This window comes from Aptenodytes patagonicus, chromosome 16 (genome assembly GCF_965638725.1).
Source record: "Aptenodytes patagonicus chromosome 16, bAptPat1.pri.cur, whole genome shotgun sequence".
NCBI lineage: Eukaryota > Metazoa > Chordata > Aves > Sphenisciformes > Spheniscidae > Aptenodytes > Aptenodytes patagonicus.
In genome coordinates this window covers 10,199,835-10,227,683 of record NC_134964.1, presented here as the reverse complement: position 1 = coordinate 10,227,683, position 27,849 = coordinate 10,199,835, and the positions used below count along the sequence as shown (strand labels likewise).

Here is a 27,849-nt window from a genome sequence, read left to right as displayed (position 1 = left end):
CCGCGTCGCTGCCCGCCGCGGTGACCTGGCCCCCCCGGGCCCCGGGATGGGCCGCGGGAGCTGATCCGTCGGGGAGGCTGGGGGGAGCGACGAGGAGGATGAGCCACGTGGGAAGCCCGGTGAAAGCCTACGATTTCCTGCTGAAATTCTTGCTGGTGGGGGACAGCGACGTAGGCAAGGGGGAGATCCTGGCCAGCCTGCAGGACGGAGCCACCGAGTCGCCCTACGGGCACAACATGGGTAAGCTGCACCCCCCTCTCGGGAGTTTCTCCCGCCGTGGCGAGGTGTCTCTGCCCGCTGCTCCCCTTTTCCCACCGCCGCACGCACAAGCGCCCTGCGGCCCTCCAGGCTCCCGGGACCCGCATCCGCGGTGAGGCTACGACCGCGCAGGAGGCAAAGGCCACCGTCTAGTGCTGCCAGCTTCTCGGGCTGGGAAACTAGTACAGTTAGACCAGCAGATGAACACAAGTGCTTCTGCAGGTTCCTGCTGATGTATGGAGCTCCCAGGTAGTACCGAAGGAGAAAAAGGGTGCAGGCAAAGACATGCTGAATGATGTTTTGCTGTACGTAGTTTTCAGAAAGCAGGTAGAATCGTTGTTGGGGTTTAAAATCCCATGCAGGTGATCTCATGTGCGAAACTATTTTTGGAGCTCAAGTTCAAGGGAAATGTCTTAATACACAGAATGTATTGATCAAGGTGATAGGATTTATCTTCCTAAACAATTATTTTTCTTTTGTTATCAGTGAGTAAAGGGAAATACTGATAAAAATATTTTTCTAGTAAAGGATCTTTGTTAAACAGCAAAGGTATTTGCTGTGAAACTGCTTTCACTGAAAGAGCAGAAAAGGAGATTTTTTTTTCTCCCTCTTTTTCACTGTCATGCTCTTACTATCAGAAGGGTAGCCCTTTTAAGATCAAAGTTCATGTTTGTAGTATGTTCTTTCACTTAAGCTTTTTAAAGGGCAAGACTGAAGAGCCTTATCCATGCCAGATATATTCTGCCTGCAGAATAGGGAGTGGTGAACATTGCAGACTGATTTAAAACTAAGCTAATAAATCAGGGAAAAGGGGATTTCTATTTTCCTTCCCTCCCATTCTTCTCTTCTCACTCCCCCAATCTTGTTTGCCTAGAACATACTCTAGTTTCACTTCTTTTTTTTCCCTCATGCAAATGTATCATGTGGCATATTAAAAAGCAAATTATCTTGTAAGTTACCCATTGCTTTAATTTACTGCCAGTCTGTGACTAGTTAATTCACTGGAAGGCTTTACATTGATTTAGGATCTGTTATTATGTTGAGTTCATAGTACTGATTCACGGCGAAGAACTGGAGGGAGGGAGGAGAGTTCTCTGTACCATTGCCTATGAGTCAGACTGTACCTTGAAGGCATCAATGTACATTTTAAGGTGTTTGCTTAATAGTTCTGCTAGATTACTCCTTGGGGTGTTGCAGTGTGTTTATTCTTCATGCTCTTCAGGTGGTTGGAGAAAAGGGACAGAAGGCTTGGGGAGACTATGCCTAGTCTGGCTCTGTTCTGTACATACAATCTAGTTTACAAATTCTTATGCTGAAGAAGCACTTTAGTCTCCAATGTATCTTGACATAACTGAGAGAGAATGTTTGACCAGCTCTTGAGCTCATCAGTCTTACTTCAGACTTTTGCATGTAAACCTTGTGATGCTTGTGGTTTTGCTCTTAAAAATATTTAAATTGTGTGGCTAATACTATAACTCTGTGAATAGATTTCTTGACAGCCAAGAAATACAAATATTCTTTTTGAATTATTTTGCAAGTACTTAACATGCAGCTTGGAAATTCTTCATCACTACTACTAACTTCAAAATGTATACATACAGGGTTGTAAGTTTTATGCGCTATTTCACGGATTGTAGTCTCTTCACCAGGATATTTATCAATCTGAACTTTACAAGGTTAGGCAAATATGGTAATTCAGGACCTCACAAACTCTGCTATGCAAAGGCCACTGTTTCAGAGAGACTGAAAGAAGTTCTTAGCCCCGAGAAGATGAGCATGTCTGAAGAGGGGGATGAGACGTACAAGAGGAGGGCAGGTATAACAGATGGTAGTAAAATGTGGAAGGAATATAATCTGATTTTTAATTTTGTGCAACTAGTGTCATAATTAAGAATATTTGTAAATACTGAGCCTCAGTGTTTACACAATCATAGTATACTGTCTAGGCTCACTTAAGGAAGGATTTTAACTGTGAAAGTTCATTAAAAAAAAAAATCTTCTCATTCTTCAGTCTTCAATTTATAATGTTCTTGAGTGCATCAAACTTGAAATACTTTTGAACACTGCATGTAAGCTGCCCAGTTTCTTTGGTGGTCTGTATCCAATATCCCTTCTCTGCCTGTATCCCCTCAGCCTTTCCCACATCATCTGAGTGTGGCTGCGTAGGATGCAGCTGTGAGGAATCTGTGCAGGCTCAGGGACTATGAAAATAGAGATGCAGGGAGAGGGATAGAGCTAAACATCCTGTTGATATTATGACTCATTTTCTAATTTAACTTGATTAAAAAGCTTGATAAACACTGACTTTTTCACCATTTTCAAGTCCTTAGTTACTACTAGGATCTACCGCTTTCATAATGCCAGCTAGGTCTCCAAGTTGGAAAGAGAAAGTCTAGCGGTATGATAGATTCTGTCAAAATATGCCACATGTATAAGCTTTGAAATGACAAAACTTTGTTGCAGAGCTTGATGAAAGGGAATAGCTTTGAGACTACAATGGAAGAGGAGAAAGATCATGTGGTAAAAGACAAGAGCAGTTGAGGAGAGAGAGGAAGAGCACTGAAGGACCTTGAAAATGAGAACAAACAAGTTAATGTGATGAAGCATGGGAATTTGGGCAGTTGTTTAAATTTGTATATTCAAGAGAGACAGAATATGATGTTTATTGCAACAGGAAAGAGGTTAGTCCCGCTGCTGAAATTTAGTCAATTAAAGGTGGGAATATGAATGTTGAGAAGTTTGGAAAGAATGAGCTACAAAGGGTGATCGAGATGAAGGACAGATGAGGCCTTGAATAAGACCGGCTGTTCAGAGAGCTTACCGATTCTGTGGATAACATGGAAAGATGGCCGTGACGTTACAGGGCTGGTTTCAGAAAGGACAGCAGTGCATTAGAGTTGAGGAAGAAGAGTTAGAATTTAGCTTTGATATAGGGTTTGCTCTTGTGCTAAACAACAGGAGGTATCACTAAGATGCACTGCAGTGCTCTAAGAAGTAGGGAAACAGATTATTTATAAAGGAAGTATGGGGAAGGACAAGGTGTTGAACAGAGTGCGAGCCCTCCTTTGGGAGGGAGGACAATCTAAACGAACCCCGTGGGATATTAAGAGAGGTGGAAGAAAGGCTGAGTGAGGATAGACTCATCAGCAAAGAAGGATCAAAGAGCTTTTGGTTGGTTGTTGTATCCAGCAGCATCAAAGACAGTTAAGCAGACAAGAATGAAGGTAAAATAAAACCTGGAGTTGACTAGAATGGTGTTGGGGGGTGGTGGTTGCTGGTTTTTTGGGTGGGTTCTTTTTTAGCCATCGGTTTCCTGAAGGCTTTATGTGCAGCTGTGTAACTGTCTCATCTCAACTCTATGGGCTCAAATGTTAATTGTATAAACCACAAATTAATTTTTCACAGGCACTTTCTTAACTATTCAAAAATAAATCTGCCATCTTTCTCACTCCCAGGAAAACACAGCAGTCATATATCTTACTATTTTTTGTCAGTACACAAAAATTATATGAAATCTGGAGATGGGAAGGAAAGCCAGCATCGTGTGATCAGTCAAGTCCCTGCAAGCTGGTGCTGGTCCACAAGCCGTGGTTTGAAAGCATTTGGCATAATTCAGCTATTAAGAAGGAGTACAATCTCTTGGTCTCTGAATTTTTCTTAATGACCAAAGGGATGTGGGTTGGAAAGCAGAAGGGAAGAAGCTTTATTAACATTACAAAGTAAGGACTGCCATGGAAAATGCATTGGTAAACATGATTCAAGAAGATAATTGAGAAAGCAGTTATCCTGGAGATGGGCAGTTAGGCAGTAAGGTTAGCTGTCTGGGTAACCTGCCTTTATAGTTCTGCCACATCTTGCTTAAAACTGAAATTACAATAGATTGGACACGCTTGGTCTCTAACCTGGTAAGAAAAACTGCACAAAAATGATCTGATAGAGAGCTGCAGAAACTTTGCTTCTAAGCATTGTTAATTTCTCATCAGAATAAATTCAGAGGAAGTAATTGCTTCTGGACTAGAACATAGTACCTTAGGTGTGCTGTCACTAAGTAGACAAATATTTTGATGTTTTGCACTAATAGATTTTTATTCAGCTGCATTCTGTTTTTGCTTTCAAACTAACAAATGCTTGCAGTGGGATTGCTTGACACAGGGACTGAAAGGAATGATTGTTCAAACCTGTGTACTCCTACTCCTTTTCTTGCAGGAACATCAGGTTTAAACTGACAAATTCTCTCTCATCCTTTCTCACCTAGCAACCTTTTCATATCCTCTTAAGTTCATATCACAGTTGTTTGCCTTCCCATAAATTCTGTCTGTTCTTAGATTGAGAACTTCACTGGGGTATTGATTGTCTTATCTGAATGCTTGAAAAGATCTTGGTGTATAATAGTTGTGGGTGTTAATAAGTGGTTGTCTTGATCTCTAAGTGGTTAGAACGCAGGCCTGGAGCTTGGATGGCCCAACCTCAAACAGGCCTTAATGGGAAGAGCCAGATTACCTTATACATAGGGAGCATTTAGACTGGGGTAGTTGTCAGCTGCTCGCATCCCAGCAGACAAACTTACAGTTCATGGTGGCTCTTCCTGATAACTTAATACACAGATCAAAGCCATTCTTAGGTGTAAAGCTGGTGTGAAGAGGAGGGAATGGGCCCTAACTAAAATAAGGAGGGGAGGAAAAAAAACCCCGAAATATTGTTAACATGAGAAATTAAAAGACTTGGATTTGTGAGCTGGCTGTGGTTTCTTCCCCTCACACCCTAACAAGACCAAATACAGAACTAATGGAGGTAAAAGTTTTACTGCAAAGATTTGATGTTAAGTTTCTCTGTTCTGTCTTCATAAAACTGTGTTTTTGAAAATGTTACTTGGCTGAAAGGAAGGGGAAATAAAATTGTTTTGTTTTCCTGCCTGTATAATAATGAGTAGGATGGGTTGCTTATCACTGACTTATTTTGAAGCCATTACACAACATGATCTAAAGATTGCAATACAAACAAATGGCAACATCATTACATCTCTGTATTTCTTTGCACATAGCACCAGCTTTTAGGGACAATCTTCAGTCAATTCTATTAGGATTTCTCCAGCAGAAGACTTACTAAAAATTGCTGAGCACCAGTGTCTATGAGTAAATAAACATCTTTTGAGGTTAATTATGCTTGCCTATAAATAGACTAGACTTTATCTCACAGCACAAGGAGAGCAAAAATTGATCACTCTTAGCTGTCATGAAGTCACTTTTCCTAAAACGTTGAATAGGTGTGCATTTTTTCCCCCTTGAATTTTGTTAAAATCCAGTTGTATGCCCATTGATCTCAGTTTAAAAGGATTTAAACTGCATTCTTGTACAAGGAAAAGCAGGTGAGGTTTGATTTCATATGCCAAGTTTAAGTGCCTATAAGACATCTGGTGTCTTAGCTCATTACTGTGGGCTTCCGTGGCACTGGTGGAAAGAAATAGTTGCTTCAAATAGGGCATCTAACCTATTTTTGGGATGAGTCTGTAAAGCAGTAATAGATCCTACTCTAAATATGTTAGTTATGACTACCCCTTTAATGTATTATCTTACAAGACCTGTGCTTACTGCTGAAAGACTATATTAATTTTAAATTGTATTATATACTGCATGTGAAGAAAGTTCAGTAAACAGAAATTGCTACCCAGTATGTACTTGCTCTTCCCCTTTCACTGTGTTTAAAAGAGAAAAATAGAAATAATTCTTCCCTGTTCCACCACCTATAACAGCATTTTGTCTCTTCCAGGTGATAGCACTGTGGAGTAGCAATTCTTCTTAATAGGCAGTCAATTATGAGAGGTGTGTGTTAGCTGAAAATGTGGATCCAAAATGGGTTTGACCCGATTCCCTTTATTCTTGCCTTACTTATGACAGATACTGGGGGGAAAAAAAAGCTTATGGTCTAATTCAGATTGGTTTTGTTCTTTGCTTCCATTCATGCGCCTTTCCCCCATCCCCAAATCTCAGGTGTGGAGTCTCATGCTAACTTTGTCATGCTAAGAATTGCCCACCTCATGAGACCAGTACGTCGTGTTTTCTTCCCTGATACATGGCAGCATACTTGAGTGACACCTTTTTTACCTCTTTTTCCATATTCTTCATAAACAATGTGGTAAAGGATACTGTAGCACTTCCTGCCCAGTCAATCAGTCAATGCTGAGTTTTGTATTTGTTAGCTGATTTTGCACATCTGTTGAAACAATGAATATTCACCTTGCTTGATTTAATGAAGCAATAGAAATCCTAGGCCTGCTTGGCAGCGTATGGTTTTTCATATGTTTCTTCGAACCTTTGATAAAACTAGTTTTGCTTTATTGCACACTTTCTTCTACTTGGCCATTTTTCTTTGGTTTAATATAGTAATAATAGTATTTCTTTGTTTTAATACTGCTTAGCAGCTCAGGTGTCATGCACTCGTATCCATCTCGTGGACAGAAAGTGATACTGTCTCACAATTTCATGAAGGTTAGAAGCTAGGTCATCTTACAGTGAGGTTTTGAAACCCACTTAATCAATAGGCTTAAATTATTTCTCTTCCTAACTCTCTCCTCACCCAACCATATTGGAAGGAAAAAAAATCAAAACTGTGTGTGCATGCACATACTCAAACCAGATATTTGTTTACCTTGTTCTTTTCCAATAACTGGCCTTTATGTTTCTTAACAAGGCCTATTCAGCAACAACAAAAAAAGATCAAAGAAAAGACCTAAATTTTAGTCGAGCATATTATTGTATCGTACAGTTTCAGAATGAAGAAGCCTTGAAATCTTAAGATCATGCGAATGTTTTTCAGATTCATGCCTGAAACCAACCTGCACACACTTGTCTGAATTTGATATCTATTGCTACAAGTAATACTTTTTAGATTGTTGTGGCAAAGGAGACTACAGCAATAGCTTACTTTCTTCTTTGTCTTTCTCATGCACATTCAATAGCACTATGTACCGTCTGTCTCAGTTTCCCTTGGGCTACTGGTGTCTCCCCCCCCATTTTTTCGTAGATATGAGGGAGTGGGACTGTGAAAACAAAATTACTGTGAGGCTCCCAGGCAAGTGTGCAACATGAAAGACAAAGTCCAGGTTATTTTGAAAAGTGGTCAGACTTCAAGGTAATTGAGTCCTTTTAAGCTGCTTTGGCCTAACCAAAATTGTGTTTGCCTGTGCCAGGATGAAGTTTTATCCAATATGTTTGTTAAATTACATTTACATATTGCTGTAAATTTGTTTTTGTTCTGGGAGCTAAACAAGAATGGAAAATGGGATTAAGGATAGAAATTGGCTAACTTTAAAAGTTTTATTTGTATTCCATTTTATTCGGCTCTTCTGGATTTTGTTTAATATGAGGTTGAAAATATGAAAAAATAATGCAATATTTACACATAATACTCGACATGGACTAATGTTTGTCACGCTAGTGTTGTTTAAGGACTATCTCAAATGTAATACACCAAACAAGTTTGGTTTGAGGTTGCTATGCTTTTTTCATCCACATCTAAATCTGTTGATAGAGTGGAACACATCTGTACGAATAATTGTTCCTTTCTTTTGTGTCTTGATGTGTTGTAATATGCAAGCATGAACTGGGCAAGCTAAGTAGTCAAATACTCCAGTTAGAGCTGCAAGTTCATCAGGTAAGTGAAGCTGTTACAGATCAAACACTGATTTATCGACATATACTGTATATTTAATGTCCAGCCTTTCGGAAAAGTAAGATAAAATCCTCTGTCAGTATTGACTGTAATTTAGTACCTACTCAGGGCAAAGTCCACAAAAACATTGGTGTTCACAACAGCTGTTTATGTATCTAAATTGTCACTCACATCTATGGAAAGTTCGAAAGCTAATTACTAGAAAGTTAAGATGTCATTTCTGCCCAGGAGTGGAGGGGGTTTAAAGGTCCAGAAACGACCTTGCTCACATCTTTACAGTAGTTTGTGGCATCTAAGAGAGTATCCTCTTTCAGCTGGGTGGGGTAAGCAGAAAAGAAAAGGTATCATAAATAACGAGCTGTGCCAAGTGACAAAGTGTGTTTGAAGAACAGCTGCCTTAAGGCTTTAGTATAGTAAATACCTGCTTTTGGTATAATTACATTCTTGTTTGATACATTAACTAAACTGCATATTGGTAAAAGCAATATATGTGCTGTGTTCAGCTGAGACTTACTGGATCTGACCGGTGATTCTTTACAGGAGGCGTGGGTTTTTTTTGAACCCTAAAGGATATAAATCTCTAAGGAAGTGGAACATAGTCTGGTTCATATAATGTTCAGATTGACTGAACCGAATCTCTGAACTGTGCTCAAGGCAAGGTAAGAATCCTCTCTAGGACAGAGAAGTAACTCTTCTCCAACTGGGGGAAGGAGAGGTAGGACCTAGCAGTGAAAACACTCTTAAAAGCATACAAAAACATTTCTGTCAAATCAGTAATTTTTTTGACTGATTTGTAGGCATGTAAACAGTGAAGATTAAGTATTTTGGAGTCATGTTTGTTGTCAGAAGCAGAGAAAGCTATTTATTGTTCATGAGATGTAGTCTTGTGCTAAGCTGAAAGCCAATGTAACAGCTTTGCTATTTTTCTTTGTTGCGTGGGATTTGCCGTTGAAGGGTGCTGATATGAAAGCACTGTGTGAAATCAACAAGTGGTGTCAGAAGATGGAGGTGATTAAGCAATAGCTGGTGAGCATGAGGAAGCTAGAAGAGCCAAGGCTGTTACTCCAGGGTTATCTTGGACATTAAAATTATTTGTGCAACATTGGATTTCAAAGCAGAAACCGGTAGTTTAATATGCAGAGGTGGAATAACTATGATGAGAATTTCTGGAATGGAAATTTCCATGCATTTTAAAAAGTAACTCACTTCTAAGTTAAGAACATAAGAAGTGTTGTCTTGAGCTCATTTAGCCTAGCACTCTGTTAAAAATGGTAGGAGAGATCCTGTTTAGGAAGAACTTGCAAACCTGGCTGCTTTCTGAGGTCTGCTTCCTTCATGCACCTGCCAACCTTCCTCATCCAATATTTGGAATTTTAGAATTCTTTGCAGCTACTTCATTTATGAAAATGGGTAATTTGTGTGGTCTTTTTTAATTAAAATTTATAGTTGCAACTTTCAATGGCTTTTTCCTAATGTATATAAAGAAATCATTTTGCTATGCATTTCTTTTCTCCTGTGCTAGAGTAAGTGGGATTCTGTGACCTCCTTTGAAACATTCAATACTGATTAGTGCAGACACACCTCTGGACTGCTGTGAGCCCTCCAAAAAATGCAGCTTTAAAATAAGATGTTGGCTGATGCAAAAGCAAACTATTTAGAGTTTCCCTCAATAAATTATTTTTGGGTCTCGGCTTCATGTTCATATAACATAAACTCCCAATGCCATAAATGCCTGTTTTAATTGTGTCACACTGAACATGTGACAATGTTTAAAAGTGACCTGTGGTCCAAGAGTGACCCATTTGCACTAGATGAGTTGCAGCTGATCTTTCACACTTTCAAATGCAGTCCAATCACTTGTATTTAATAACCGTAATTTGTTTACTGTGTGGTGTGTTCCAGGCTTATGATTCAGATTTTACCTCTTTATTTTCCCCCAGTTTTTATATTAGCTATGTTGAGCACATCTTGGCAGTTAGTAACTCACTGTTATGCTCCTGCCATTGCTCTCATTTTTCCTCTGGGCTACAACTTCATGCAAAGAGCCCAACCCTGACCTTACCGACATATGTTTCCTTGTAATCCCACATAAGCAAAGCTGAAATAGCAAAGAATACTTATGTACTCTGAAAGAATACATTGAAGGAGCAGTCGTAAGTGTATTTGAGGATTGTATGTTTAACTTGCCCATTTTCATGGAGAATGAGCCATTATAGATGTTTGGATGAAACAGAAACTATTTAAAAAAAAAAACAGTTTAATTAAAAGAAAGAAAAAGGGGGTTAGGGGTATTTTAGTCCATAGGTTTTGAATCAAAATAACTCATCCCTTCAAAATTTTAGGGACAACAACGTGTTAATGTATCTCCTGTGCCCTTATACTTTGTTTGCAAGCTGACTTTATGCAGTGCCTTAAAATGGGATATTTAAGTGCATGAAATATGAAACTGCCAGCTGGAAAACCCAGAAGAGACCCAGCAGGTCTGGCAGCCTTTTTAATACTCTCTCAAGACTAGCCTGAGGAAAAGAGGCTCATGTAGCTGATGCATTCAATGGAATGATTGAGTCAGTATACGGAGAGTCTTGTGGTGCAAAATTTTTAACATGGATATCTGGATACATATATTTCTTTCCTAATTGTTTTAGCAATCCCTATACACAGTGCCTGATTTTAGTCAGTCAGGACTCTGCTTTTCTGATCTTTCTGTCTGTTTGCTTCGGTAAATACGCTAAGTGAAGTTTGTGTAAAGCACAACCTTGACTTTTCAAACCACTTCTGAATTAGTAGATTGTGGCTTAACTGGAATACATACTTTATCAAATAGAAAGATGATAAATGGGATTTTAAACAAGTTCATAACCTCTAAACTTTTAAATTTATTTTCTTTTTCAGTTCAGACAAGGAACACAGTTCCTTTTAGAATGATGTTAGTCTTGGAGCAAGAAGATTCTAGAGTCCAAGAATACATGTGGTGTAATAATTTTTCCATATAAAATCCAGGTTTTGTCTCCAAACAGGAGTTTAATCCAGTACTGTTTGAGAACTATAGTTTTATAGGCAGACTCACTGATCAATCTACACTGTATTTGTCTTCAACATCTGCAAGACAGGCTAGTTCAATGCAGAAGAATACAGGAAAAGTAATTACATAGTTTTTAAGTGAAGAAAAGTCTGCAGTTCTAACAACTTAAATGAAGTTTGGCCGCAGACTAATGAGTCACCTCTCTGGAGAAGAGAGACCTTTTGGGGGGGTAACCTAAGAGCAGCCTCCTGGTACCCATGAGGAGGTCATCAAGGGGACACAGTGAGGCTCTGTACATGGTGGGAGGGTAAGAGACAACTGTTGTAAGTTGAAACGAGAGGTTCAGAATGGGTAAGAGGAAAATCTTTTTTACCATGAAGACAGTCAAGCAGTGGAACAGGTTGCCCAGAGAGGTTATGCAGTCTCCAGACCTCATATCTGATCCTGTTTTGAGCAGGAGGTTGATCTAGATGACTTTCTGAGATTGCTCCAACCTGAAATTTCCTTTGATCCTATTCACCTGAAATCAATTTATTTTAATTTCTTGGAAAACTGAAACCAACTAAATGATGAATGGAACAAGAGCTTTGTATCAGTAATGTATAGTCTGCCTTTCTCCTTTAAATCCTAAGAAAGATTGTTTGCTAGCATTTTGTGTTAATTTTTTGTCCTGGAAAAGGCATACAGTTATAAGTTTGGCAACTCTTCTGCTGGAATAGCTGGGGAGGAGGAGAGGGGAGAAGTGGAAGCATAATCGAAGCCAGGCTTAATTTCCTTCGTTTTTCTAATGGAAGTGTATGTCCTGAAGATATCTCATGACTTGGGAATTCCTTGAGTTAATGATCACATTATCTATAAAGCCCATTTTACTGCAGCATGTGTTTCACTTGGAATTTCAAATTTAAGAAGTGCAGTTGGTCTTCTGTTGCTTGGTTTGGAGGTTAGTTTGAAAGCTCTTCCTCTTCAAGTATCTGTGCTTTGGGAATGATGGCTGTACGTTTTCTGGATAGCTTTTAAGTCACAGTAGTTTTTCAATAATGATATGAATTTTGCTCTCTGGCATCTTTAAAGCAAAATTATTGCACTTACACCTACTTGTGAATTCCACTTTGATCTTCAGGTCATCATAATGACAGAATTCATTACTTGTTCAGCTCAAAGAATTATTTTTCAAGTAATCTTTTCTCCTCTTTTAACAAGCAGTGCTTTGTGGGGTGCAAAAAAAACACGTGCTTTTTTTCTTTTTACTACACTTGGTGACAAATAGTGCTGTGACTTCTGGGAGTACTGATGGCATCCTGGAGTAGGCTTTTTGGATTGTTTTTTGTAAACTTTGGTTATATCTTGCCATGTATCATAAGTATTGCTTACAGTTTCATAATACACAGGAATATGCTTATGGAACAATTCTGATTTTTCTAACTGTTATGATATATTGATATGCTTAACTGAAAGCGGTGGTTTAATTCTTCAGAATCATTTATTTGAGACTTGATTTAAAGCCTAGGGAAGTTTTGGAGGGGTTTGCAACTGTTCTCAGTGAGCTCTTAGGCCTGTAGCTCAGAATAATGGTGGCTGGATGTTCTTGTGATTCTTCTCATGCCAAGTATTTTTGAACTGGTTTACTGCTAATGAAGTGTCAAGACGTAAAAGGTCATTGTTCTCTTTTGGAAAATATTGTAAAATGTGAAATAATTGCATCTGTTTTTAATATTTTATGGTAGTTTTGAAGCTATTCTCCCTTCCAGATTCTGGCCATATTTCAAACCTAGTGTTTAAGATATAAGTAAGGGCAAGTTCTGCATGGCTGCGTCCCATTTCTTTCTCGGTTTGTAGAATTTGTAAAAGATACGTACCCTGCCTTCTGGTCTTTTCCTCATGCAGCAGGATGATTTGACCCCCACTGTTAAGATTAATGATAAAGAATTATTATACCACAAAGATATCCACAGCACTGAAAATATTGGACAATCAACTCTTATATAAAACTTATTCCACTGTTTTTGGGTCAGCACCTGGCCTGGCCAAGCTTCCCTTCAGTGTACTTTCCATGGATATGCAGAGCACCACATCATAGCTGTTGCTTGGGATGCATGTGTATCTCAAAGAAGGTGAAACAAAGAATCATGTTTGAAACTTTATTTAATTGCAAGGAGTGTAGAGGTGGGATTGTGAATGAGAGGCCACCCTTCAGAGCTGATGCTCTTTGAAAAGAATGTAACTGAGTTTTTTAGGAAGATAGGATGCTTGTTAACAACATGCCTGAGGTATGCAAAGGAATTCTTCTTGCTATCCAGCTCATACTTGTAGGAATTGATGAACAGCAGCAGTGAGAAGATGGTATCGTAGAAGAATATTTTTTTTTTCCCCTGTACTTATAATAGGGGTTAATTTCTAGATCAAATTCACTGGTGCTAGGTTATGGTTATCTCTACTTTGATATTAAATGGACTAAAAGTTGAGGACAATTCTTTTTTATAAGATGCAAATCTTAAGTAGAAAAGAGCTGTTTTAAAATACTATTGCTGTTTTATAACAATTACTATGAACTGGGAACTTCTTGATGTTATGTTTTTTATGTTGAGTTCTGTTGCAAAGAATTTGGAGAGACAAGCGGGGAAATCGTAAAGCTAATGTTTGTTGTCTTCTGCCAAGAGTGTGTTCCTTTCCCAGTGTAGGGAACCGAGTGATCCGCATTCACTCTTAAATCATAATCTGATGTTATTGGCTTTAAATAATTATAAAAAAAACTTTGGGTAATAATTGCTACCAGTCAATAACAATCCTATCTCAGTCCACCTCCAGGGCTGTCAGTAGTTTCGGGGATCTTGTCTTTTATGGTGAATTTTCTAGTCAGAAGTGTGAGTCAGTGTTGTGCATGAGCAGTTAGATCTAGATGCAGGAGAATATAGATCTGCAAGGCACCAGAGGTGTTCTGTGACCACTGATCAGCCCGAGTTCTGTGTTCCACTTGATTCTTTCACATCTGTGGAAAAAAGGGTCAAGAATAAAACACCTCACTTACAAGATTGCTGGGATTGATATATTAATCTCTTCCCAATTTATTTCAAGTTTATTAATAAAATGTGCTGAAATAAAGGAAGGACTCTTTTTTGTCAGCAATGCTAATAACAACATTCCCTTTTCGTGCAGGGCTACTATTTATAACGAATAACGTGTTTATATGTAGCAGCTTTCATCTGAGGATGTTAGCTGCAACTTGTAGTAAACATCTGAGTTGACAAGCTTACCGTATGCCTCCGATACCCTTCTCTTTCAGAGTGGAAGAAAGGAAATGATGAACTGAAGTGCATAGTTCCTGCTTCTTCCTGACCTGGGGGATGGGAACAGTTCACTTTCTTCTTGTAAAATAAATTTCTAAGGCCTTAGATTGTAAAGAGGCTATTTTATTCTTGACAAGTAAATGTTAAGACAGAGGAGAGTGAAATATGATCTCAGGATCTTTATTTCCTTTCCTCTTACTGTGAATGGAAATGGATTGTTCACTAGTTTTGGTTGATTATTAGCTGATGTCAAATAGTTTTCTTTCTAAACAGTCATCTGCCTTGAATGTTTAGCTTTTATTTAGCCATCTTAGCAGAAATACTGCAAGCTAAGGCATGATTAAAGAAAACATGTACTTAACAAGTTGTTTGCATGTTCTTTTTGGGGAGGGTGTGAATTTAATATGCAAAGTACTGGCTTGTTTACTTTCTAATGCTGATAGTAAGAGGATGAACAGAAACTTACTCAGTTTCTGCTTCTGTAAATTAGCAGCCTGACTAATTCTTTGGGGCTTACATAGGTTTTGGAGTTTCAGTTGTTAATTTTGTTTTCAGATTAGTATTGGAAGTATGCCATAAAGTTGTGTCAAACTTCTTACTCCCATACCATTTGCTTTGGTTCTAAGGACAACAGTCTGGACTAGAGCCAACTAGAAGTGCTCGGAGATCTTCAGACTTCAACCTGGTGCCCTAAAAATTTTGCAACTATAACAATTACACAGAAGCTTTTCAAAGAGCACTTTCTTTTTTTTTTTAAGGGTAGATTTCTTGTAAACTTAATTCTTCTAAATATTTAAAGGAAAACAGGTGTACTGAAGGATAGATTGTGATATTGGCATGTGTCTGTGACCATAAACAAAGCTAAATACAAAGCTGAGCTTTCTGATACAGATAGCTTCTTTTTAAAAATGGGAAAATTGTCACATCATTGAAATGAGCGAATTATCTCTGAGACTTTGTAATTGTGGTTTATGGCTTGATTAATAAGGTGAAGAATACAGTCTAGATCTAAAATTTTAGTGTCTCTGTTTCAATATGAATAGGCAATCTGTGCTTTTCAAACAGATGGCTTTTATTGCAGTAATTAAGTGTGATGGAAAAGACTGGAATTTGGAAAGTGATGTTTATTCTGAAATGGCAAGCAGAAGGCGAATATGACTGTCACGTAACCTGACCTTCGTGCTTACATATCAAAAGATATAGTTCAGTTTTATTGCAAAGAGTTGATATTTTTGCAGCATGATATTGAAAACATGGGGCTTATTTTTTAAAGCCTAGTTGAGTTTTGAATCAAAAGCATGCTGTGGGTCCATTTGCTGTGAATAAGTGAATGGAGTTGGAAGTTGTGTCACTTGTCAAATATACTTGAAACAGTTACAAATGTGTTCTGAAGAGAAACGTTAGACCTTAATTTTAATGTGTATATGAAAAGCTAGACGGCTGAGGAAGCTTAAAGTGGGAAGTGATGGGACCATTGAATTCCCATCATGCCTATGAGAAAATGGTTTTAAGTACTCTCTGAAACCTAAAACTCTGTTTTGGAAGTGCAGTCAAGAGTCTTTGAACCTGAAGGATGTTTTCAGTGGACTTTGTTAAATACGGGCCCAGAATCCCACTGAATATATATATTTATTTGTAGACACTTAATTATTGGCATAGAAACAGACAGTGGGAAGGAGACATTAGTATGTGTCTGAGATAACTATTATTGAATGGTTAATCTGGACAAACTGATGGAGTGTCTGATTGCTGGAGAATGCGTTTAACGTTGAAATCTCTGGAAGGCGGTCAGGCCATAGAGGCAGGGAGTTGGAATGTTTTTTTTTTCTTTTTTTTTTTTTTAAGTAGTTTCTGTTTTAATTAAATCTGAAAGCTGCTAATCTGACATCAATTATCTACAAGGAACAACATGCCTTAAACTTTAAAGAAAGGACACATGAAGAGGAATAAGTAAAAACAATGAAACCGGTTCTTGTAGTATTTATGACCTAAATGTAACAGAGCACCAGGTTCAGAGGTGAAGAGTCATGTATTCTGTACTTTCTCAGGTATAAAAAGGGTTGTTTTTAGGAGCATTTCTAAGACAAATGTGCCGCTGAATAAAACCTTTCAGTGCTGAATCGGTAAAGCACAGCTCTAAAGAATCTAGTCTTAAAGTTCGTGGGGTTTTTTCCCCTGTTTTTCTTTCTCCCCTCTCCTATAACTTATCGAAGTTGAAACACATATCCAAAGCAAATGCAGAACAAGCTCCAAATCATTAAAGTATTGGGCTAACATCCAATTCCTATGAAAAATTTTGAGGGACAAATCTGGATTTTACTCGAGGTCATGTTATCAAGACATGATCAGTGGTTGGTCTGTAGTCCATTGCTTCAAATTTCGTTCAAGTGAGTCAGTGTGTTTTTTCACTGCTGCAAAGCTAAACGACTGGCTGTTAGTCACACTGTAGATCACTGAATCTCAATTATTAAACTGAAGAGAAAAGATTTTTGGTGTAAATAATGTTGCCTGTGGTGGAACACAAAATGAGCAACTTAAATGACTGAAGGATTCTGCCCTAAAGAGACCCACCACAAAAACCAGAAACTTTGATACACTACTATAAGCTTCAAGAGAAGCAGAAATTCACAGGAAGCCGTAAAATAATCAGTGTTGACATGAATGCAGTGTGGTCAGTGAAGCATAAGTGATAGTGTGGTAATGGCTGCAAAGCATCGATGCAGAGAGGATGGCTTCTATTTACTGCAGTTGTTACCAAACAGCTGAATGCTCTTTTGGGAATCTTACTACATTCCTGGCTTCAATAATATTTCTTTCAGTTTTCTATGTGTTAATTTTGTATTTGAGAAGAACAAAATCTATTACAAATCAATGAGATTTAAGCAATCCAAACCCTTCAGCAAGGGTAGTGACTTGTTTCAGGTTCTTTAATTTCAATTTGTGGCTGTAGGTAAATAATTTTTATTAAAAAAAATCCATGTGAAAGTATTAAGCACTGGGCGGTTTTTCTGGTTTACTTCAAAGTTGAGTTTTTTTGATTTAGCAGCCTTTTTCTTCCCTTTCTTGTATAGAGATACATTTTAGTTGCATATCCAAACAAAGCTATTCTGTCTTACTAAATGAGTGAATAATGTTCTGGAAAGACATTTGATGTCTACAACAGCACAATCCACATCTGTTGGTGTCACTGTTATGGTTTCATGCTGTTCCTGATGATTCATGGCAAAAGGCTTTTTGTTTTGATTCTTAATCAATGGCAAATGCTAATTGCAGAGATGTTCAGGTTATATTATCAACTGCTTCAATCTGTGTAACAGCTGAAGAATAAAGAAGTTTCTGAATCCATCTCTTTTTCAAGAGAAACCCGTAAGATGCTTTCATAAACAGCAGCTGGCAATAGGATATTTTTCAGACTTGTCTTGTGCAAGTCATATAAAAAAAATTGTAATATTTTGCATTATGTGTGTGGCTAAACATGAGCGACTTGCAGTAGTTTATGGTCTGTGGTGCAAAGCACAGTGCCAGGTTTATTCAGCTGTGTATCCTCTAGCTCTGCAGTACTAATTTTCTATGCTTGGTATGTCTTCTAACAGAATGATGGATGTCTGTTCACTGTGTGGGATGTGTCAGTGTTTGCTAAACATCGTCTGTGCCTCTTCATTAACTTGAGATAAACTAGGGGAGGTATTTCACCCTGCGGGAAATATCAGCGGTAGCACAGGATGCTGGAATGAGTTATATAGTGTTATGCAGGGTTTGTTCTCTATGTTTTATGTTTTCAAGAATTTCTGAAATGATGAAACTTGTTCTTTCAGTGCACACACAGTTTCAATGTCCTAGACTGTTCAGTGTCTCAAGACTTTGTCTATAGGTTTGTTGTTGGGGTTTTTTTTATTGTTGTTGTTGTTGTTTTTTATTTTAACTTGTGGTTTGTAGATTTGACTATTACCTAATACTTCTGGAGAACTGGAATACTTTGGCCAATAAATGAAAATAAGTCTCCCAAAACTGGTGGTAATACACTGGGGGGGGTTTTGTGTGTCTCTCTCTCCAAATGTACAGATAAGAGCCTGAATTAAAAGCAAGAAGATGCTTCAATTCACATTTCTGCAGTGAGCTAAAAGCTTGAAATGCCCATTATTGCTGCCCCTGGCCTTTCAGCTCGGTGCTTATCTGGGAACTGTGAAGTTGGTGTGGCACTGAACCAGCCTCCAATTTGAGTTGGAATGATAAGAAGAATTTAGCGCTCTCTCTTTGCTGCCAGACTAGAAGGAGGTGTGTCGAGAGGCTTTTTCCTAATATACTCCTACTTGACAGTAGGATGTATTCATCAATTTGTAAAAGTGGGAGTAGCAGGCCTGTATGTTGGTGTGACTCAAGTGAACTATCCTGCAGGCAACAGAAATAAAGTGTCATGTTTGAAATATGTATCTTAATAATGTGTGATTTACCATCACAGTGCCTCTATATCTTCCTGATCTTACTTACCCGGTCTTCATATCACAGCAAGACTGCTTCTTAAGTTTGCTTTCTATCATCTCTCTGGTCATTGCTAGCTTCTTCCTTACCAGGATCCTGGTAACAGGCAATTCCTCTTGGCTTCTTATTCTTAAGAAATGCCCTTGCTCTCAGAACTGCAAATACCCGTTTCTGTAGGGCTATGGCAAGGTGACTTAACACTCCTCTGTTGTTCTTGGCTTTCAAATTGGGCAGATGTTTAGCGTTGCTACTGCTGCTAGAAATGACATAAACCATGTAACAAATCAATTCATAGATAAAAATATTTTTAATTACTAGTACCGCAGTGCAACTATCCTTCAAAAATCGTTGTTTTTAAATCTCTTACTTTCAACTTCTAAAGCTTAAAGCTGGTTTAAACTCTACTAATAATATCAGCAAATACAATACAGAAGTAAGAATGATTTGCTAATATTGCTAGAAAGTTTTTGACTACTAGCTATTTAATCTACAAATGTAAATTTTGGCACGCAAGAAGCCAGGAAATTAGAGAAGTGACGTTATTTGTACTAGAGGTAAAGAACTTGTTTCACTATATGCTTTAGTATCTATGTTACAATAGGTATCCTACAAAAAAAGGAATTGATGCTATTGTGCTGTGTAATAAAAGCATTCAGCGTCCCCCAGTGTCTGCTCTGGAGGAGAAATTGGTGATAGTTGTGTACAAATGAATTGTCTTGAGACTAAGACCTGCAGATAGCTGCATTGGGTTAAATGGTGCACTGATCTCTGGGCAAGAAATTATCCTGATTTGTAACTAGGTGAACATTTCCTGGGGTAGGGCATCCATACCTCCTTTTAAAGAGTAGTGTCTTGTGATTATAACTTAGTGAATTCAAGTTTCTGGTTGTTTTCATAAAATAGACTCAAATTTTGTTTGCCTCAGCCTGTTACATGTGGCAAATGCCATTTGAGCAGTTTAGTGTGGTGCAAATTTTAGAAGCAGCACAAATGAAGCATCTCTTTTCTTTGCCTATGGCTACAGGGGGAGCTGACTCAGCTGACAACTGTTACCTTGCAGTAACTTCTGTTTGGTAATTTAACATCTGTTCTTTATTCTAGACCTAGTCTTACGAACTCCTTTCCTTGTGGAAAAGGAGGTGGGTAAGGCTTCCTTTTCTGTGGCTGCTTATTATGCCAGAGGGTTTTAAACCTATTTTTTCTTTACAAAAATGGAGGTAACTGACTATCGGTGACTGCTTTAGGGACCTCTTCATGACAACTGGTAGCAGCACTTAGCAATACTCTACTGGAGGAGCAACGGGAAGTCCATTTTGTTAACTTGCTGACAAAATGTGTTTTCAGGCAAAGAGAGCAAATCTCCTGCATGGTAGGTGTCTCCCCAGAGTTGTGCTTGCAGTCGAGACAGATTCTCATTTGTTGTTTATGTGCCGTGCTATGCTGTACTCTTTTGTTTGAGAGCGTGATATAAATAATTGATATGTTCTCTTATTAAACTTTCAAACTTCTCTTTCCCCCTTAAATACGGGGAGGAATCATATTGGTAAGCATTTGTTACATTTATCAATACAAACATTGAGATTAACATTTTTGTTCTGGATGTTGATGCCACCCAAAATAATGAATCTTACACTTACAGGATCATCTTCAGCACTGTCATCCCTGTTCCTCTGGTAAAGATGTGCTGAAATCTTAAGTAGTAATTAGGGCACTCTTCTGCATGCATTTTGTTTTTCCATGTCAATGTGTTTTTCTCACCCCTTTGTTTTGCTTATGCTCAGAAAATAAGGCATGTCTCTCTTTTTCAAGGTACAAGTCTCATTACACTTCAGTACATTTTTCAGAGCTAGTTTCCATGCTTTTTAAACTTCATTTGGAGGACTCTATGAAACAACTGTTCAATTCAAGAAGTTAACAATGACACAGCAAAGAAAACATGAGGAAAAACACGTTTACCAGTGAAACTGTGTTGCTTGGCTGCATAGTGTGAATACTGAATGCACACTTCTTAAATAATATTTAATAAAATAAAGGCCTCTCTTTCTCTTAATGTTTATAATTGTGCAATTTGTGGATGCAGTACTGAAGCACAGTGTTCAAAGCCATTGACCCTAGCATGGTGGTGGATATTTTCAGGGGTCAACCGCAGCTACACAACTGCTTCTGATTAGTTTTACCTAATCTAATTGAAACTAACACACCCATTTTGCCCAAGAAAACAGTAATGCTAGACTTGTGCTTATTTTTGCATAGTTTAATTGCTTCTTGGGGCTTGTCAGGTTAGCAGTAAAAAGGTAGTATTATATAGCACTGAAGGTTGTTTGCAAAGAGTACAAAATGTGCAATAAAGATGTGAGCTAAGTTATGTTTGTGTGTATACATGTGTAAGTATGTATACATGCTTACAATACATACTTCCTGTAAACGCTGCAGTACTTTCAGCTCATCTAAAAGATATTGTAGCTCAACCACAAGGCCTGGGCTCTGCTGGACACTAACTGCATAGGTCTTGTGGGCAGAGAAGGCTGTTATCAATGGGGATGGGAAAGGCTGGAAGACAAAAGGCAAACCACTTCTTGCACCATCTGCTGCTTTTATATAAGAGGGGGACACGTGTATCTGATATAAGAGCTGTCTGTGCGTCAGAGATTATAAGGAAGAAATAATAGAGGCAGAAAAGCTAGGGAATAGAGGAAGAGAACAGCATTTAGTCTGCAACGTATGTATGAGAGAAAAGGCAAAAAACTAGTTCTACCTTCTTTTGTTGGAAAGAGATAAAACTCTTTAAGCATATATATTGTCATGATAATGAATAAAACAGATCATTTATCAACCTGAAGGGAGCCTGAGACTTCTGCTCTGAATGGACCAAACTTAAGTAATATGAAAGGTCTTTGTAACTTCATATGAACAAGTTGTTCTTATCCATATGCACTTCACAGAGTACTAATGACAAATACCGTTTTTTAAGGTCAGCTTCTTTGAAATCTGTAACTATCTGTCTGTATATTGTATACCTGCAAGCTGCTCTAAGATTTGCATGACTGTCTTCCCCACAGGTATAGATTATAAGACTACAACGATTCTTCTGGATGGCCGACGAATCAAGCTACAGCTCTGGTAAGTTTGTGCTCCACCTTTCCTCGTAATTTATATTTTAAAGACACAGAAATGCAACTCCTCAGGGCATGAGTTCTCCCTTATGCTTCAGAAATATTTAGTCAACTGAGGAAGAGTGAGCCCTTTGAATAAGTCACGCTTTCTCTTTACCTCCATTTTGCATCTATTTCATGTAAAATGGGGGACCCTACAGTTTCTCTACGTGAGAGATGCATAATAAATGCAGAAGAAAGGCACAAAAGATTACAAGTGCCTTCAAGATAGATGTAAAGTGCCTTCAAAGATTATAAAATATACTGGTAATGAGAACCATGAAAGTACCTTAGAAAGCATACAGTGATTGTATAGCAACATCCCTTTGCTCAGTTTATTAGTAGTAATGGTCAACTAAATAACCACAGTATTAAAAAAAAAAAAAGGGGTGTGTGTGTTATTGCTCATATAATTTAATTGATATGCATTCTGATGTGATTTGATCATTATAAAAACATGTCAAGAACAAATAAAATTATTTTACAACAAATGTTTTTCCTGTCAGGTCAAATACTTGGTCTGTCAGGGTGCTTTTATGTTAAGGTTGTTTGAAGATGGCCATCTTCTGGTTCATTCAGAAATACACAGCAAGTGATACAACTTGAAAAATGCAGCAACGTTACTGCCTCTTAAATACATTGTTTTCCTCTTTCCCTAAACTCATGGCATAAAAGAAGTAAGGTCAGTGCAGGACAGGAAGGAGATGGAGTGTGGTTTGTGGTTTGTTTTTTGTTGGTGGGTTTTTTTTTTTTTTTTTAGAGCCATAATCTAGATAAATCAGAGAGACAGGTTCTAGGAACAGTCAGTGTTCAGAGTAGAGAACTGGAGGTGAAAATGAATTGTTATTATGATTATATCCTTTTGCTCCTAGAAGGAGACAATCCAGAGCCATTTCCATCTTTAAAATTAATTTTGGGGTTTATTTTTGTTTGAAACTTTTTTAAGTACTGGAGTTAGATGCCTTTGTGTCAAAGCTAAGTTATTTTTAATTTATTCTTCATTGGTTGTTTTTGCCTTTATGATTTTCAAAATAATGTTTCAAATGTTAAATGCAATGATGGGTAATGGTACTCTGCCATATGGTGTCTTGATTACTTGATATTTTGTTCACTTATTTTTTTTCTTCTTCTGTCTTCCACTTTATATAGCTTAGTAAAAATACCCCATAAAGCTTATCTGAGAAGCAGCCAGGAAGGAGATGTTTTAGTTGTTTTTGTGAAGGGCAAGGATGTTCTTTGGACTCCTTAAAATAACAGATTGGAGAAGTTTCTACAGTTGACCATATAGGGAAATATGTGCCTTGCATTTGAAGATCTGTAATCTACCTCAAAAAGTCTTTATGGAATTTTGCTTCTTATCGTGTTCTTCACTATAAATTTGATTTTGCTTCCAAACACTTTATGCAGTGATCTTTTTTTAAATTTTTTTTATGCATGCTTTTGTAAAAATCTGTGCTGTCTATGACTCTGTAGGGATACCTTCATCATACTAGGCTCATGATGAACTATTGCTGCTGTGATCAGGAATTTACTGTTTTTCCGTTAGTTTCCTTGGTGATAGCTATTGTTTCCTCCCACTTTTCTTTTGCTGTGAAAACAGAATCTTTCTTCAAGCTGAACTAAATGCAAAGTCTAGTGGCATACATACACTTGAGCAATAGCCTTTGTTTTCCAAGGGCAATCACAAGAGTAAAGTTTGAAGTTCTTGTCCTCTTATCCTGAGAAATCTGAGAAATGTAGAGGAAAGGGCAGAATGCCAGTGGGGAAAAACTGCTGAGAGCGAGAAGAGCTCTTGTGCATTAGTGACTGCTACTGCAGGAGTAATGGAAGAAGAGCTGATATTGATCAGTACAGATGAGTTAATCTAGCTGAACTCTTAACATAGGAGGCCACTTCTTTTAAAACTATATATAATTTATTTTGTTTAGGGATACATCAGGGCAAGGGAGATTCTGCACCATATTTCGGTCTTACTCAAGAGGTGCTCAGGTAAGCAAAGTACAACTTTCTCAGTGATGAGTAATGGTTGTTAGATGAATGAAAGCAGAGTTAGCAAACCATCATGGTGGCTTCTATAGGTCACTTGTAGATTGCATGCAGATTCAGTAATAGTCTGAAGATAACATGAAACGTGGGAAATAACAAGGGGCAGGATTTTCTTTTGGGGAGGGGAAATCCGTGAGATTGGAGTTGAATCAGGGTAAAATACAGTGATATATATTCTTATGCCTTCTTGTTGGTTACCTCAATTGATCATGTGAAAGCTGTGCTAATACTACTTTTTAAAACTGTGTGCCAAGTAAGAGAAGTTGATAACATAAAACTGTCAAGAGTAATGTGAAAAATACAAACATAGTCTAAAATGTGATGAAATGTAATGACTTGTAAGGAAATTACTTTAAAAAAAAAAAAAGACCCACTAAAAGTCTCTATAGCTTCAGACTTTAAAGTATTGCTATAATTCATGACATGTATTGGTTCTGAGTTGCATCTGTTATGTTCCAGAATTGCACAGAGCATTGAATCTTCAAGCTACCAAACGTGACCAAAAATACTTATTTGCTATGACTTGTGATGTGTGTATGATCGACCAAACTTGCCCACTACAAAAAGAAATACTTACCAATACATTAGACCCTAAAATTAAGTCAGGGTTTCTGTCCCTTAGCTGGTCTGTAATGTACACAGTGAGATGGGGCTTGGTTTGTCAGGATGCTGAGGTTCTGTTCCACTGAGAAGTTGCTCAGCATCTTACAAGATTATTTCAGAACTGCAGAATTTACAGGTAGTATTCTCTGTGTTATGCCTCTGTTAAACTTACAATTTTTTTTTTTTTAATACAGGGAGTAATACTAGTGTATGATATTACAAATCGTTGGTCATTTGATGGAATCGATCGATGGATAAAAGAAATAGATGAGGTAAGGTACAATCCCAGAGTGTCACTAGTCTTTAACAGATGACTAAGACCGACTGCTTATGATATTTTCTACTGTTTTACTGGCAATTGCAGGCAGTGCCTACTACAGAGTTATCCAAGATGCCAAGTTTACAATTTTCTTTCTGTGTTTATAATTCTAGAAAGTTGGAAACATATCAGCTAAAGTGCCTGATTTCTTTAAAGGTGTTGATGGAAAGCATATGGAGGGCAAAGATTTCATACTGTAGTCCCACTCTTGCTATAGATTTGCCACATCATCTGTGCAAGCCTGTCTTCTCTGAGGAAGGGACTTTTTAGATCAGAGAATCATAGAATAATTTAAGCAGGAAGGGACCTCTAGAGATCATCTGGTCCAACCTGCCACTTAGTCTTTAAATCTTGAAAAAGCTTTTGTTTGTTTTAATTGAGGGAAGGGGAAAATGGAAGCCAAGCTGTTAACTTTTTTTATTGCTTCTCTTTGCTCAGCATGCTCCTGGTGTACCAAAAATCCTGGTTGGAAATCGCCTTCACTTAGCCTTCAAGCGCCAAGTGTCTACTGAACAAGCACAAGCCTATGCTGAGAGGCTGGGCATGACTTTTTTTGAAGTCAGTCCACTTTGTAATTTCAATATTACAGAGTCCTTTACTGAGCTAGCAAGAATAGTATTGATGAGACATGGAATGGACAGGCTCTGGAGGCCGAACAAGGGTAAGCGATGTACACTGAAAATATGTAAATTTAGTCCTAGCTAAGGTTTATGGTTCATTAATATAAAATAATTTTCAGAAACTTTAACCCTGATGCAAAAACATCAAAAAAGAAGAATCAGGAATCCTGTACAATTTGCTTTCTAAACAGAAAATATGTATCTGCAGGTATAACCTGTTCGGCTTTTGTAGGGAATAACGTATCTTTCCTAGAACTTACATGCTCAGTCATCTAAATATTAAGACATAAATAGGAAACTGAAGCAGCAGATATTTTGGATAAGGTGTATGTGGGAAAGGGTGTGGGAGGAGAAATGAGAACTCATCCTGGAAGTACAGAGTGCATGCAGAGTGCTGGGTATGCTACTACCATGTGGCTGACAAAAGCATGCTATTATAATGGAAGTTTTATGTCTGTTTTTAAGTACTGAGTCTGCAAGACCTTTGTTGCCGTGCCATAGTTTCCTGTACCCCTGTGCATCTTGTTGACAAGCTCCCTCTCCCTGTTGCCTTAAGAAGCCATCTCAAATCTTTCTCCATGGCAAATGGCCTTAATGCCAGGATGATGCATGGACGCTCATACTCCCTCACATCCAGCAACATCAAGAAAAGGAACAGCTTAAAGAAAGCTAAAATTATCCGTCCACTACAGAGCCCACCAAAAAACTGTACAAGAAACAGCTGTAAAATTTCTTAAGCTCTCTGTGGGAAAAGGAACCTGGATGGAATCCCCTCATGTGAAGTGTTGAACACGAGGACTCCTTGTTTAATGGTTGAGCACACTCTATGTATGTATCACACTACATAGACAAAAATAAGAAAAATAAGTCTTATTTTAGAGCTTGCTCACTACAGTAATGCTGCTTTGGAATGAATGACAGGTTCAGTGCAACTGAAAGGATGTGACATTTTGCTGTTGGATTTTCATACTGCATTTTAGTTTCTGATGCGCATGATGCCATTGTTTTTACTAGTAGATGTGTTTTCATATAGGAGATAATTATCATTATATTCAGTTCTTAATTCCATGAAATCTGGAAAGTGACTTACTGTGTAACTGTATAAAATCCTGTCTTTTTGCAAACTATTCAAAGATACAAAAATAAGTCATCGGTTTGCATATTCAGGCAGAGGTTTCTAAACGCAATGTATTGTATACATTGTTAAATTCTACAAATAGTGTGACAAATTCTAGTAATACTGCAATTGTGCATTTGGATTTTTGTAAAGCTTCCTTGATAGCTTTGAAGCACTAACTTAACTAAGCTAAAAATGTATATATAATTATTATGCACATACACAACAAGGTTTTGTCCCATTAGTGTATGTAATAGATTTGATAAAGTTTTTCGTATGTTATTTAATACTTTGGGGAATTAATTTGTGGTTTAAATACTTATTTTTCTGTAAAAAAAAAAAAAAAAAAAAATTAAAAATTACATTTTATACCACTCTACAAGAAAGTTCTAGGAGGAAAATGCCAAAGACACTGTGGTAAAAGGAACGTCACTTGAAGAGCTGCTTTATAAGGAAAGAACACTGTTCAAAAATAAATAAATGTTTCTGGAAAAGAAATCCTATTATGCTTTCTTTAACTGGGGGAGGTTGTCTTTATCTTCCTTTGGAAGAATTTGAAGAACAATACACCTGAACTAGAGACCAGAAATGTGAAGTCATCCTAAAAGCATCATGTAATGCTTTTGATACAACATCTGTCTTCAAGATTGTTAACTGAAATATGGAAGAATAATACCTGTCAAGTCTTCCTTCTGTTTGTGAAGGAATTGTGTGACTTGTTCTCCTAAGCAATGACAATCCTTTGAGGTGATGGTGTAGCTTCGTCCCAGTTTCTTCCAGGTGTCTTCACTATTGTGAGATACCATCAAGTTTCGTATCTATAATGTTCCTTCTGGATCAGCACAGATGTCCGCAGCCTCTGCAAGTGAGTAGGGAAAATTCAAGCCAGTAAAATGCCAAAGTCATGCCAGGACCTCGACGAATCAATGCATCACTACTTAAAGAAAAGTGCAATCCAGAACAAGTCTTCTCATAGTTAAAGGCTAAATGGCAAAACAAAGTGCGGTAGAAGGAATTCCTGTCAGACTGCTCCCTCGGTGCTGAGCAGCTCCACCTGCTGGTCTGCCTATGCTGAGTGAGCTGCAGAGAAATGCTGTAGGTATCAGGATGAAGCTGTAAGACTGTAGAAATTGCATCTCCACAGCTTAAGAAAATGTACATAACAGCCTACGGCTGCAAGAGGTTAAACCTGAATCGGAGATGTCTGTACTTTGGGAGTGGTCTGGTTATGTTTGACTAGTGGCTGTGTGCAAGATAAAGAGTTCTTTTCCATGCACATTA

At 37.9% G+C, this 27,849-nt stretch overlaps 1 protein-coding gene across 1 annotated transcript; it reads left to right on the top strand.

The window, feature by feature from the left end:
- On the top strand, positions 1-27,849 carry RAB40B (RAB40B, member RAS oncogene family). The gene is made up of 6 exons (XM_076353746.1): positions 1-240; positions 21,771-21,831; positions 23,792-23,852; positions 24,707-24,784; positions 25,270-25,492; positions 25,917-27,849. Exons 1-6 carry the CDS (start codon positions 99-101, stop codon positions 26,186-26,188), a joined length of 837 nt encoding a protein of 278 aa, XP_076209861.1. The 5' UTR covers positions 1-98; the 3' UTR covers positions 26,189-27,849.

Coding starts and splice junctions, on each gene's coding strand:
- RAB40B (XM_076353746.1), top strand. CDS start 99: ATGAGCCACGTGGGAAGCCCGGTGAAAGCCTACGATTTCCTGCTGAAA. Junction 23,853..24,706: donor CTTACTCAAGAGGTGCTCAG/GTAAGCAAAGTA, acceptor TTTTTAATACAG/GGAGTAATACTAGTGTATGA. Junction 24,785..25,269: donor GGATAAAAGAAATAGATGAG/GTAAGGTACAAT, acceptor CTCTTTGCTCAG/CATGCTCCTGGTGTACCAAA.